The sequence below is a fragment of the Penicillium paradoxum genome (assembly GCF_028828445.1).
Source record: "Penicillium paradoxum strain IBT 22861 chromosome Unknown utg000005l_segment0_segment0, whole genome shotgun sequence".
NCBI classification, from domain to species: Eukaryota; Fungi; Ascomycota; class Eurotiomycetes; order Eurotiales; family Aspergillaceae; genus Penicillium; species Penicillium paradoxum.
Window position 1 is genome coordinate 3,030,895 of NW_026643183.1, and position 12,915 is coordinate 3,043,809.

Consider the following 12,915-nt stretch of genomic DNA (forward strand, 5'->3'; position numbering starts at 1 on the left):
TGTACTTCAACGGGTGTTTGTCTTGTTTGCAGGTCACGTGGTCTCACGGGCCTAACTCGCGGGCTCACCGCCTGCCTTTTCAAGAAAGTGTTTTGCATTGTCGATCTCCGAGAGCTTACCGCTGCAAGTCCATTCTCTACTATTCTCTACTATAGTGCTCCTCGATACACAAAAGTGAACCAATCTATTGCAATCTGAAACTATATAAGCTAGGGGAATCTGTGGGAAAAAAAATAGGACATAAAACGCCAGCACATATTTCTATGTATGGCAAAACATAAAATTAACACCATCAATCCTCACGTAATGGTAACCTGGAGAACCTTCGAACATTTACTGGCGCTCAAGGAAACCCTGGCTCTCCAAAATGAGAATAATCTCGTGCACAATGCTGCGCACACTCTGCTTGGAGAAATCGACAACAAGATCGGCCTTCTCAGGAGCCTCGTAAGGATCGTCAACACCAGTGAAGCCCTTGATGTCGCCACGGCGAGCAGAAGCGTAGATGCCACGCTTGTCGGTCTTCTCGCAGTACTCGAGGGGAGTGGCAACATGCACGAGGAAGAAAGAGCCAGCCTGTGAGACAGCGTCACGGGCGAACTTGCGGGACTCCTCGTAGGGAGCAATGGGGGCTGCGATGACGGCGGCGCCAGCGCGGGTCAGCTCAGTGGCGACAAAGGCAATGCGCTGGATGTTGGTGTGACGGTCCTCGCGGGTGAAGCCCAGCTCAGAGGAAAGTTCGTGGCGAACGGTATCGCCCAGCAGAAGAGAGACGGAGCGACCACCCTGCTGGTTCAAAGTGACCTGTAGAGCACGGGCGATGGCGTCCTTGCCAGAGTTCATATAACCAGTCAGGAAGATAGTGAAACCCTGGGTGGCGCGAGGGGGATTGGACTCGCGCAGAATTTTGACTACCTCGGGGTAAGAGAACCACTCAGGAATGTGAGCGCCGGAGCGGAGACGACGGCGGAGCTCGGTACCGGAGATGTTGAGAGTCTTCACGCCAGCGGGAACTTGATCAATGGGGCGGTATTCATCGGTGTCGGGGAGATATGTAACCATCTGGAATTCGACAACCTCAATGCCGAGCTCCTCCTTGTACTTCTCGACGGCATGCTGGGCATCGTAAGGACCGTAGAAATCCTCACCCTTAGAGTTGGAACCAGGTCCGGCGTGGTCACGACCGACAATGAAGTGAGTGGCACCATGGTTCTTACGGATGATAGCATGCCAGATGGCTTCACGAGGACCACCCATGCGCATAGCCAGACCAAGAAGACCCAGGACGGCCATGCCATTGGGGTAGCGAGGCAGAAGAGCCTCGTATGCGCGGACACGGGTAAAGTGGTCAATGTCACCGGGCTTGGTGAGACCGACAACGGGGTGAATCAGGACATTAGCCTGGCGGGAACGGGCCGCGCGGACTGTGAGCTCACGGTGAGCACGGTGCATAGGGTTACGGGTCTGGAAAGCGACAACACGGGACCAGCCCAGTTTGTCGAAGTGAACGCGCAGCTCTGCAGGGGTGTCTAAAAAAATCCATTAGTCCATATCCAAGAGAAAAGACGAACTGAACCTACAGCGGAGGGCGACATAGTCATAGTGGTTCAATTTGTTGACGGCCTCGACCTTGCCACCAATGTAGAAGTCCTGAACGCTGTTGTTCAGGTACACGATAGCCGGGTGTTCGGGGTCACCGCCAAAGACAAGCTTAGCTTCTCTAGTCCTAGACAAGGGGAAGATCCCACGTCAGCGAGCCCCACTAGAGCACGAGCCTTTTCGATATTCGAAAAATTTCCAAATTTACAACGTCCAAGACCGCAAATGACAGCAGATAAAAAGGGAATTCAAGAAGTCGCAAGGAAATGAAACAGAGATCGGTAGTGCGACCGAGTTCCGAAAGTCAAATTAAGAGATGGGCACTCACTTGTCAGGGCGGTAAATGTCATCGATGGTAAGGATAGCCAAGTTGCGGTCGTCACGGAAGTCACGCAGTGTGATGCGAGAGCCAGCCTTGAGCTTTTTCTCGTCGATGACCTGTTGGCTGGCATCGAGGGTAATAGGCATCGAGAACACATTGCCATCAGCAAGACGGTTCTCTTCACAGACACTATGCACATGGTCAGCTACCGCCATGATCATACTTGTATACAATGAGGTATAGTCGCATTCTAGTGGGCTCGTTCGCATCATACATACCGGTCATAGTCTGCCTGGTTCATGAAACCTGGATGAAAAAGACCTGTTAGCTATTGCTCCTCTTATGTCCATGTTCGACCCCTCCAAAAAAAAACAGAAAAAAAAAAAATTCCGATGCCGATGCGACATCGGAAAGATTATAAGACATACCCTCCAAAGGAGAGAAACCTCCGTTCATAATCAGCTCGAGATCACACAGCTGACGCTCGGTGAGCACCACAGCGGGGAGAGTCTCGGCCTCAGCAGCGAGCTCGGCCTGGCGGGGAGCATCGCGGGCGAGAAGGTCCTTGAGGACACCACCGTGAGGGGCATTGGCCATTGTGAATAAGATATAAAATCAAAGTGCTTTTGAAAGAAAAAGAAAAAGAAGAGGAAATGTAGGAAAGAGAAGAAGAGAAGGGAGGAAGCTTGCTTATCAAGAAATTTCCATTTGGAGGGAGGGGCCTATTGCACCATCCCCATGGCCCAGCGACAATCATCGTCGTCAACAGTGGGGAATATGGAAATCTTGGCTCCGATTCCTGGACAACCGCTTTGGAGCCGTGTCGACTCTTCTTTGACAATCTAGAACGATTTGGAGAGGTTTACATTATTGATGCCCTTTCTGTTCTACGATATATGCTATGTTATGCATTGTGCTCCCATCTCCAATGTTCTGATACCTCCGATGGCCTCGGGGCGGAGTAAGATGTACATACGTACCCTGTACTCCCTTCGATGTAGTAATGTACGCGTTTGTGGGGATTTTCAGGGGGTGGCATATAAACTATTTGATTAGGATCCTCGCCAGAAGCACAAAGTACCCCGTCGTGTCTTGATTCTCAACAACGGGGAGTAAAACGTATCAAATTGTCCGAAGTAGACAACTCCCATGTCGCGAGTCGATCGCCATCGGAGTGGTTGCGATCACGTGACAAAGCACGCAACCCCCGCGAAGAATCACGACATCATGGGTCCCAATTAGGAAAAGCCTGGCTTACTAAGAAAAAACCCTAAATCGGACCTTCCAAGATTGGAACATGGGTTTCGGCCTCTAGGGCTTCCCTGGAAGGATATGCCCAGAGGGCTCTATGTACCTCTTACAAAGCAACATTGAATGAGTAAAACACTCATGATATGAATAACACCCTATATACACTGTTTCTTCAATATCTTCACTCGGCCTTCACCGTGCTATTGGGAAGAGTGATGGTCAATTCCTCAAAGTCCAGGCTAAATGCGCCCACCTTCATGACAGGGTGGGTTGCGTTTGTGTAGGAATCAACGAGATATACTTCGATGCTCTCTTCAGAGGATCTAGCCGAGTCAAGTGATCCTGTCTTCTGCAGAATATACAACACCGCAACCCGTGAAAATCCAACAACGTCCTCAGGAATACTGGGAGCTGTGGATGCCTTGTTCCCAGTCGATATCGCTTCCGCGCTGATCTTAGTAGCGGATGCAGTCGCTGCTGACGCGGTTTTGGTAGGCGTCGAGGTGGTTGTAGCTGAGTTGCTTGACTCCGAGTCATCGTATACGATACCGCCGTGCATGGTGGCCTCAGCACGGGCTGCAAGAACCGGCGTCGGGTCGGTTTTCACGACGGGTGTAGAAACCCCACGGTTCAAGTCAGCTGCATTTTGTGGAGATCGACGAGCCTTGCTAATGCTATTGGCCTTGACACCATCGAAAGACACAAGCGCATTTTCAGTCCTACAAGAGACATCATTCATGCTGAAGAGAGCCATGATGGTGACTGGATCGAGGGTAATGTCGAACTTTTCCTTGGAGTCTCTGAACAACGTTGGAAGTGCACTGCCCATTGTTGCATTCGATCCGTTCTGAATCAGTGATGTGGTGCAGCTATCGTCACCTGCAGTGGTGCATTTTGAGCCAACGTAGCCGTTTGAACAAACACACGAGCATTCGGTGCCACTGGAGACACTCACGCCTCCATTCTCACAAGGATTCTCTTGTGCACATGCACTCGCTTTCTCACGAGGTACAGCGACTAGGAACACTGGGAGAAGGACCGCTAGGATGACGATGATAAAGATTGCAATGCACATGAGCACAAACAGCTTCCGGGGCATTCCACAACACATCTTCCTACGCCGAGGGGCATTTGGATCGTCAGCGTCAGAACCAAGCGGCTCAACGTTACGCAGGTTGGAGCGTCCAAAGAAGACTGGCCATGATCCGCGGCCTTCGGGGGTCGCTAACCCCGGCGGGGGGAAGGAAGCAAGAATATCGGAGAGAGAGCCAGAGTTACATGGCCGTGTCCCTGAGCACAGCAAGATTCCAAGTTAGATTTCTAGATCTCACATTTGGAGTGATTCGGATATGAGACTCACCCTTCCCAGACATAAACTCAGCCTCACCGCCGCCAGCCAAATCAGCCCGGCTGGCGGTTCTCCCACGGTCCAGGTTCGATGCAAGCTTTGTGGCTCGTCGAATTAAGTCGGTTAAACTGGAAAGACTTCCACGAGCTTCCGCATCCCGTACCGCATGTATGTTCAGAGCAGGTGGCTTGTGACCACCGGGTCTTTTGTCGCTCATTGTTGGTGCAGCTTTCGGTAGTGTTCCCATGATTTCAAGCTCTTTCTCGAGCCCTGTACTATAAGGTGGCTCATCATGCGGATATGATTTTTCTGGGTCCACGCCGTTCAAAGATCCACTCGATGCTGTAGATGTAGAGGCATTTCGTGGCCGGGTTGATGAGACGGGTATTTGATTTGTAGCAGCTCTCGTGTCGATGGGTGCTACGACTGTACTCTTGGCGGGATTCTCCTGGAAAGATGGCTGTGTGGCTGCAACGGGAACTTCAGATACAGGGTTAGATTTGAGAATAGTACGCATTGTCGGCTTTCCTCGTTTTCCAAGACTGGCATTTCGGACAAGCGTTGTAGTTTCTTCATGGAGTCTCGGTGAAGGGTGACCATCGTCTGAATTCCCATCCGAATATGCCCCCAGAATCTCGGACTCGGCGGGACCAGATCCCCAACTAGAGGGCATGGCGCGGCTCGACGCGACGGAGCATTTAGTGAAGCGAGAACCCGCAAATTCTTCCGGAATGGGTGAAACAGATGATTGACGAGCCGGAGGAGACCGCCGTGTATTGGGGGGTGCGACAAGTCCTGCCGTCCGGCCCTTGGGCTCATCGTGAGAAAGATGGGACTCGGGTGGCGGAAATGGGGGCACATCGGGAATAGAGGCTGTTGACGAAGCCACAGATTGTCTGAACAAATCATCTGTTGCAATTGATATCCGAGGAGTCAAGTCGATTGTGCTAGCAGGGCTAGCAGGGCCATCCAGCGAAGGCCGGCACGATTGCAATGGCGGAGGGCGCTGTAGTTGTGAAAACGCCTGAGGTGGTCTTGGAACCAACCTCGTTTGATAGTGGCCATCCCGCTCTGAGTAGATGGACGGCGACGGGGCCTCACTGGGATTGGGCGGTCTTTGAAGCGGAGGACCACGCGGGGGCAAGTACCGAGGCTGATGGCTAATTGGATGCGGTGGGAGACCCGAATCAGGAAGTGGCCATTGGGGTTGTTGCGGCATATTCCTGGGGCCAGGCGGGTATCTCATCTGTTGGGGTGGTGAGGCTTGTTCTGGACGTACACCGGCTTCTAGCAACTGCCTGGCCCGCTTGACGGATCCTTTCCTCTGGGGCTCCCCAGACGCCCCGGAGCTTGGTGGATTGGTGTTCATTTGAGAATGGTCTGATGGATCGAAGAGAAGAAGAAAAAAAGCACAAAAGAATAGACTAATCGAATGAAATGCGGCTGGATGTTGTATGGCGAGAAGTTAGGGCTTGCAGGGTATCAAGTATGGCCTGGTAGAACTGTAGTTCAAGAAAGAGAGCTTCTTCGCTAGAATAATGAGGGCAAAGGGCAATGAACGATTTGCTCGATGCCCTGATCGAGATTGAAAAAAAAAATAATAAGATATGCTTAAAGATCGAAACGAGAGAATGACAACTTGTAGCAATTGTCTAGTAGAACGTCGACAAAGTCAAGCGATCTAGAAGATCAAGATCCACGGGATCAGGGCTGTAAAGGAATGGATAGGCATTCAATGCCACTATGATGGTCAGGATCCATTGTATTCAAGTCAGGCATTGCCACCAAGGCCAGACCTACCAATGTTCAAAACGAGAGGACTGAATCGCTAGTATCAAACTGGCGTTCAAAGCTGGAACATATTAGCCCCAATCTTGGGATTGCCAATACACCTGGGTAGAGATACACTCCGGGCACTTACAGATTCAAAAGAGAGATAGAGCCTCAAGCTCTTGGAAATGTTCAAAGAGAAAAAAAGGAGAACCGAGAATGGTCCCTGACACGGTCCCCGGTCCCTGACACAGGGCACTATCTCAAACGGGACAAGATAGATTAATCTCAACCCGCGTTAGGAACCGTAATGGGGTTCGCAAAGTGGGCCATATTAATTACTTCAAAGAGCACTGTTGTGTGCCGTCTGGAGGGCAGGATTCAAGATTGTATGAATACCTACTCCATACATATCCTTTGGATTTCTGATAGGTATCGGGTCTACCAGGGAGCACGGAACAACTGTCGGGAAATTCCACATCCAAGTAAAAAAAGCCCGCCCAGAGTTAGGTACGCTGTAAACATGAGACTGTAACTCACCCGGTAATTCTAGGGCCTAATGCACGAATGGGACTATCGGATCTCAAGGACGGTACGAGTCTTCAGTGGAGACAGGAGTTAGTCTCACACGCTAACGTCTCACATAACGCCAGGCTCTCCCAATCTGAAACCTGCCATTCATTACTCCGTATTCTGAGACTCATAATACCTGGAGACAGACAATGAAGTCCCCTGTGCGCAACAAGCCTAGGTACTGTGTGCGGAGCATATGTAATCTTAGAAGTACAGCATTAACGCCTTTGCGGAGATTTTGATCCCAAAGACCGGGGAAGATTTGAGATATCTTCAATGCTATTGATGTTCGTCATCATGTGCCTCCTTTAAAAGCTTGACATTCTGTTTAAACGGAATCTACGGAGTTCATAGGGGTACTCTTCGACTCTCGAGCCTCTCCTAAGCGCCTCCCGTGACCTGGTCTGGGCCCTTCGGCTAGATACAGATGTAGTTAAAGACTCACTCGGGACTCCGGACTCCGGGTATACCTAGCTAGTGGATCATGTGGTATCTGAATACATAGCTGTATTGTTTTTGCAATTTCATAGGAATTAGGCTAGGAACCGACGATCGCATCGTTTGAAACCCATCTGGTCATGCAACGGTGTAATCACCCAATGCCAGGAACAAATTGCTTTGTGTGACTGCTAGCGTCAATTCATCACTCGGGGGCTGGGGAACTTCACGGACTAGTTGCCCCGGAGGATTCAGTTTCCAGCTGCAGCCGTAACTGACTTATCCGCTGTTCCAAAGCCCGCATTCTGGATGTTGTACTGGCCAGGTCCGGGACCTGATTATCTATCGCATGTGCGAAAGAGTCTTGTGCTCTGCGGAGCGATGGAGGGACCAGGATTCCATACCAATGAATTGGATCGGCAGAACGAGATGACTTGGAGCGGGGCTTTGGTTCTTTGAGAGGTGCAATCTTGATTCTCGAAGACTCAGGGTTTTCTGAGCTGGGCGCCTCAGCTGGGGGTGTTTCAGTTGTTTCAGTTGTTTCGGTTGTTTCCTCCAAGCCTCCCGGAGGTACACTTTGGACCTGACCAGAGGTTTTGGTTGTATTGTTCCCATCGACCTCCTCTGGTTTATGACTGGGTGTGTGTAAGGTAGAGAATGTGTATCCAGAGCCAGCAAATGCAGTGATATGCTCAGTTTCTTGCAGATCAGTCGTGAGTTCTTCCACGCGTTCTTCTGATTGAATTGAGCTTTTGATTTTAGTCAGTTAACAAACGCAAGTGTCCGACGATAGCGGGTAAAGTTACATATTCCGCGTTGCCTTCATGCGCTCATCATAGTAATCGGGACCATAGCGGCGACCAGGCGGACTGGAGAAATTGGCCTGGGCAAGAGCTATAAACCCCTTCTTTATCTCAGCATACTGCTTGTTCCATGAACCATGATTGGAGGACTATACCGACGACAATCGTTCTGCTAGGCCTGACTGCAGTTTTTGCTGCTCATCAAGCAGGTGTAAGTATTGCTCAAGCAATGTATCCAAACATTGGGCCAAGTCCACTGAAGCTGCCGACTTCACCTTCGTTTCGGGTGCCTCCGAGCCCAATCGCGACGCTGGTGGAGTAGGAATTTGAGTCATAGCAAGAAAGGCTACAGGTCAACAAAGAGCAGAATGGAAGATGTTTTATCAAAAGTTGCTCAGAAGGCCGAGAGAAAGTAGGAACATCCCCGGAAGCCTGAGATAGGAAAAGAAACGAGGGAGCTCGGCCCCGGTAACTCCGTCATTCGTCTCCGAACCCAAAAGAATTTCCCGCCTTGCGCATCTTCTCTCCTCTGCCAACAGTTCAGCCCGCGGTCTCTCTTCCATCGTAAGAGAGTGTGTTGTGAGAAGATTTACACATCGAAGCGTGTGGTTTAATCATCCCTTGAACTCTTGCGCTCTCGCAAGACGAAACCGCCACCCCCGATTGCGCTTTGGATACGAGTCATTCTACTTGACGTATGTGAATCCCATTTTGGAATCTGTCGATTATTGCGATCCGCATCTTCACGCTTAGCCAGCATTTTACTGACATCTTTGGGTCACAGGAGCGCCGTGTCGACCGTGCGACCGAGGCTACAGTGATAATCTGAGGACGATCCAGCAGGAGTTTCGCATCGCTCATCCTAAGCCATCTGACGTTGATTATCATCTCTTTCATTAATCTCGACATACACTCAAACGTCATGTCTGTCGCATCCTTGCATCGTGAGACGGCCTTCCAGGCACGTTCTTTGGTATGTCCTCTTGACACGATTATATGCATTGCAATCTCGTGCATTTATCCTTACTACTCTAAACTGACATGGCTGCCACCGGCATTTGTTTAGTTCCGCTCCCTTTTGCGTCATTCTGGGCAATTTTCGAATTACAACTTTCGTGAATATGCTCGTCGGAAAACAAAGGATTCGTTCCGCGAGCACCAAAACACCTCGGAGGAACGGCAGATACAGGAATTGATCCAGGAGGGACTTCAAAGCTTACGCTTGCTGAAGGTCAGTTATCTCACAGGATGTGTAGGGCAGAACTCGATCAGCGGCAGACATTGGGTCCTCACTTTCGGTGCCTTTCCCTACGTTGCAAGTTGACGAGTATCACCTCACAACACTGCCCTATCCGTCTTTGATACATTCCGAAAAATTGATCAAACTGACACGATTACAGAGACAAACGGTCATCAGCCAGTTCTTCCAATTGGATAAGTTGGTGGTGGAAGGCCAAAAGACTGTAAGTCTTGCATTGATTCGCTGCCTTGCTTCAGCACTTAAACTTACATTTCTTTTTTACAGGGTAAGGAAACCGGGAACCACGGAGGAATTGTTCGCCAGAAGGATACCGGGTAAGTCGTTGAATACATAGTTTCAACATTGCACTCCTCTTATTAACTTCTTGACAGTTGGGATTGATCCTCGAAATGAGAAGGATGTCGTGGCCATCGCATTGAATTTGCTTTGATAGCTTCGCAATGGTGGATTTGCGGACACCTGCTCATTTTCTGTATTTATACGTCCAGCACTGCCGTTGTAGCCATCTCTATTAACCCCCGGAAATACACCTCTCCATTTTTGACCTGCATCAAATTGAACTACCCCGATCTCCTTGTTATCAATTGAGGGCCTCCCCTATAAAATTCTTAGATCACTTTCGCTATACTCCGTACTCAGAGCTGTATTGATGTGCACTGACATCTTTGAAATGAGCGTGTCCATCACGTGATGTCACTTCACGGCATCGCAACGCGACGGAGTTGCGCCGCTGCGCTCCATCTACCCACTCCACCGTATCTCGCGCAACAATCCCTTGAAACATCCCCACTGAGATATTAGGGGCTTTCTGACAGAGCGCGCTTGTCTTTGCGTCGGTACCTGGGGAACCAACTGCGGAGGTATCTGCCAATCATGCCTTCCACTGTATGTTGCAACTTGCACCCTTGGCCATCATCTGTCCTATCCAGCTCTGTCCAGATCCCCTAAGACCTATGGGCCTTTCAAATATACTAGATCTTCAATTGATCGAAATAGATGGCTAACTTCCGCCGCAGTTCAGAGCCTCACGCTCAGGGCGGCACCTTGATGGTGCCCCAAACCGTACCCGTACTGGACAAATCGATCACGACGTCTTTGAAGGATTGCCAGTGCGCCGCTGGTCACGACAACAACATACATTCTCTCAAGCAGCCAAGCCTGATGACTCAGAATTTGGTGTTCAAGGCCCTGGCGGAGGGCCGATTTTGCCAGAGCTACCCATGCCCAGAGACAGCCAGATTTTACCGCCAATGAGTCGCGCACTTCTTCGAGCAGCCCGTGCCGGATGTATTCATATCCGCCAAGGTAGCAGACCAACCGATGACGAGGAAAAGAGCGTAGTAGATGCAGAAGACTCAGCCGCGGCTTCTCATATGGCCGATCGGAGTTTCACAACTCGCAAATGGATGACGCTTCCCAAACACCTTGAGCCCGCAGAGGTGGAATTTTTGGCAAAGAGGCGACCTGGCCTTCCCTCTCTCTATGGCGCCACTGCTGGTACAGATGGAAGCTCTGGGGCGGGTTCTGGGCCTATGAGAAGAACAAAATTCAAGAAGACCGACCCTGAAACTGGAAACATCTCTATCTACGAGGCGTGGGTACCAGAGGGGCATCGTATTGAAGGAGAGATCACTGGAGACTTGCAAACTATTGTCGAACAGAGCCAAGTGTCTGTGAAACCAGAGGCGCCTGCACCTGGAACAGTCGTCGAGGGGGTTGGCATTGTCAATGCAGAGGGTGTTGTAGTTGCGGAAGCTGGATCAGCGGCTGTAATGACACCGCCAAAGCGGCGCCCTCCTCCCCCTAAACGCAAGGGTAGGGGTATTGGAAAGGGCCGGAAGAAGAAGGTAATGTTTGCGCCCGGCGAAGGAGCCGACGCGGCGGCAGTACATGGAGTTGGTCCTGCTTCTGGGACTAGTGCAAATGGTGTCAAGGGAGAAGGACAGCATGATGGTTCGCAGATGTCTATTGACCAGGCTGGCCAAGATGAAGACGATGAAGACGGCGACGAAGGCGATGACAGCGATGAAGGTGATGAGTCCATGATTGACGCGAAGACCCCTGACACTCCCCAGCCTTTGTCCGGTACAGAGTCTGTGGGTCGATCATCATTCGAACCCTCCGCCGAGCAGTCAATGGATGTCGACATGGCAGACGCCATTCCCGAGAATCAAGCTTCTGCTTCTGAACCAATTTTGTTGGCCAAAAAAGAGACGACTACACAAGAGCAAGCGATCGTGGCTGAAGCGGCCCAGCTCAAACATAGCACCGAGGCGGATTCTAGCGTTCCTTCCGAAAAGGCCGATGCCACCGATTTTAAAGAAAAACCTGTCATTACGGGAATTGACGAGACTCCTGTCTCGTCCGACAAGAGTGGTACAATGACAAGTAAACATACCGATTTCACAACTACAGCCGAGGAAGCTCACAACTCAAGCATCAATCTACAAAAGAAAGATGAAGCCACAGAACCGATGGCCGAGCTCAGACAGAACGAGGAACCTAATCTTGCAAGCGAGCAGAAGAATGCAATTGATTTGCCACCTGCCAGCCCGAAAGAATACTCAGAACCCCCATTGCTACAGTCTTTGAACCACCCACAGCCTGCTGAACAACCACTCGGAGGAGTGTCAGCATCAGAGCAAACTACGGTATCGAGCAATGCCTCGATCGAGGTTCAGGAATCCAAGCAGACTTCTAATGAGTCACCTTCCAATCTTGACGCACGAGATAGGCTTTCAGTAGCCGCCGAGCACGAACAAACAAAGCCCTCTGGGATTTTCGAGGCCAGTCCAGATTCGACCGAAGCAAAAGATGTTGATATGGAAGATGCCCCGGCCTCAGAACCCAGTCCTGCGCGAAATACTCAGTCTCTTGCAACCCAAGATTCGCCTCAAGCACCACCGTTGAGTGCGCACAATCCGCAGATAGAACCCACTTCAGCTGATGCAACTACGGCTGTTGAAGTTCCTGGTGTAAATAATGATACCGCCGCAGATCCCAGTCTGCCAGAGGAGCCGAAGACCATTCCAGATGAAAGGACAGAAGCAACAAGCGAGATAGATGGCCCCGACAAAACTGTCGACACCGGGGCACATGTTGAAGAAAATTCTCATCCAGGGGAAGCCAAGGAGATCGATGAAAATCGAGCAGCTCCCACATCCGATCCTACCGGCTGGTCCGTCTGAGTTCACATAAAGCGCTTCTTGGTCATCATGCCTCGCCAGATCAAACTTATCTCTGAATGTACAATGAATGGCCTCGTTTTTGGTCTATCGCTGTTTGAATAGGGTCCTTCTCATGTCTGTGGGCAGATGCGTGGTCTATTTGGCATCATGGATTTTTTTCCCTTCACCTAGCCAGTTTTATAGGACTCCAGTTTTCATTTTTATTATTACTATTATTATTACTCAATGACACTTGGTCTTTGATTATATTTGTTGATCTGGGGGTTTCTTCTGGGTTGAAACAGTATTTGTTATAAAGACACGAACGACGCCTCACTTGGAACTATGAAGGTACTACGCACATACAGCGATGAAAAGTAGAG

At 50.3% G+C, this 12,915-nt stretch overlaps 4 protein-coding genes across 4 annotated transcripts; 1 reads left to right on the forward strand and 3 right to left on the reverse strand.

Annotated features, from left to right (window-relative positions):
• Nucleotides 1-333: 333 nt before the first annotated feature.
• On the reverse strand, nt 334-2,518 carry sC (sulfate adenylyltransferase; the record flags this gene model as incomplete). Its single annotated transcript, XM_057177160.1, has 5 exons — nt 334-1,529; nt 1,581-1,726; nt 1,928-2,110; nt 2,200-2,227; nt 2,350-2,518. The coding sequence occupies 5 exons, from the start codon at nt 2,516-2,518 to the stop codon at nt 334-336; spliced, it is 1,722 nt and encodes a 573-aa protein (XP_057031462.1).
• An 835-nt stretch (nt 2,519-3,353) lies between these two features.
• On the reverse strand, nt 3,354-5,889 carry N7457_006117 (uncharacterized protein; the record flags this gene model as incomplete). The annotated part of the gene is made up of 2 exons (XM_057177161.1): nt 3,354-4,462; nt 4,533-5,889. 2 exons carry the CDS (start codon nt 5,887-5,889, stop codon nt 3,354-3,356), a joined length of 2,466 nt encoding a protein of 821 aa, XP_057031463.1.
• Nucleotides 5,890-7,527: 1,638 nt separating this feature from the next.
• N7457_006118 (uncharacterized protein) lies at nt 7,528-8,439 on the reverse strand (the record flags this gene model as incomplete). Its single annotated transcript, XM_057177162.1, has 3 exons — nt 7,528-8,050; nt 8,108-8,205; nt 8,260-8,439. The coding sequence occupies 3 exons, from the start codon at nt 8,437-8,439 to the stop codon at nt 7,528-7,530; spliced, it is 801 nt and encodes a 266-aa protein (XP_057031464.1).
• Nucleotides 8,440-9,026: 587 nt separating this feature from the next.
• N7457_006119 (LYR motif-containing protein) lies at nt 9,027-12,553 on the forward strand (the record flags this gene model as incomplete). Its single annotated transcript, XM_057177163.1, has 5 exons — nt 9,027-9,077; nt 9,171-9,335; nt 9,505-9,567; nt 9,630-9,679; nt 10,387-12,553. The coding sequence occupies 5 exons, from the start codon at nt 9,027-9,029 to the stop codon at nt 12,551-12,553; spliced, it is 2,496 nt and encodes an 831-aa protein (XP_057031465.1).
• Nucleotides 12,554-12,915: the final 362 nt, after the last annotated feature.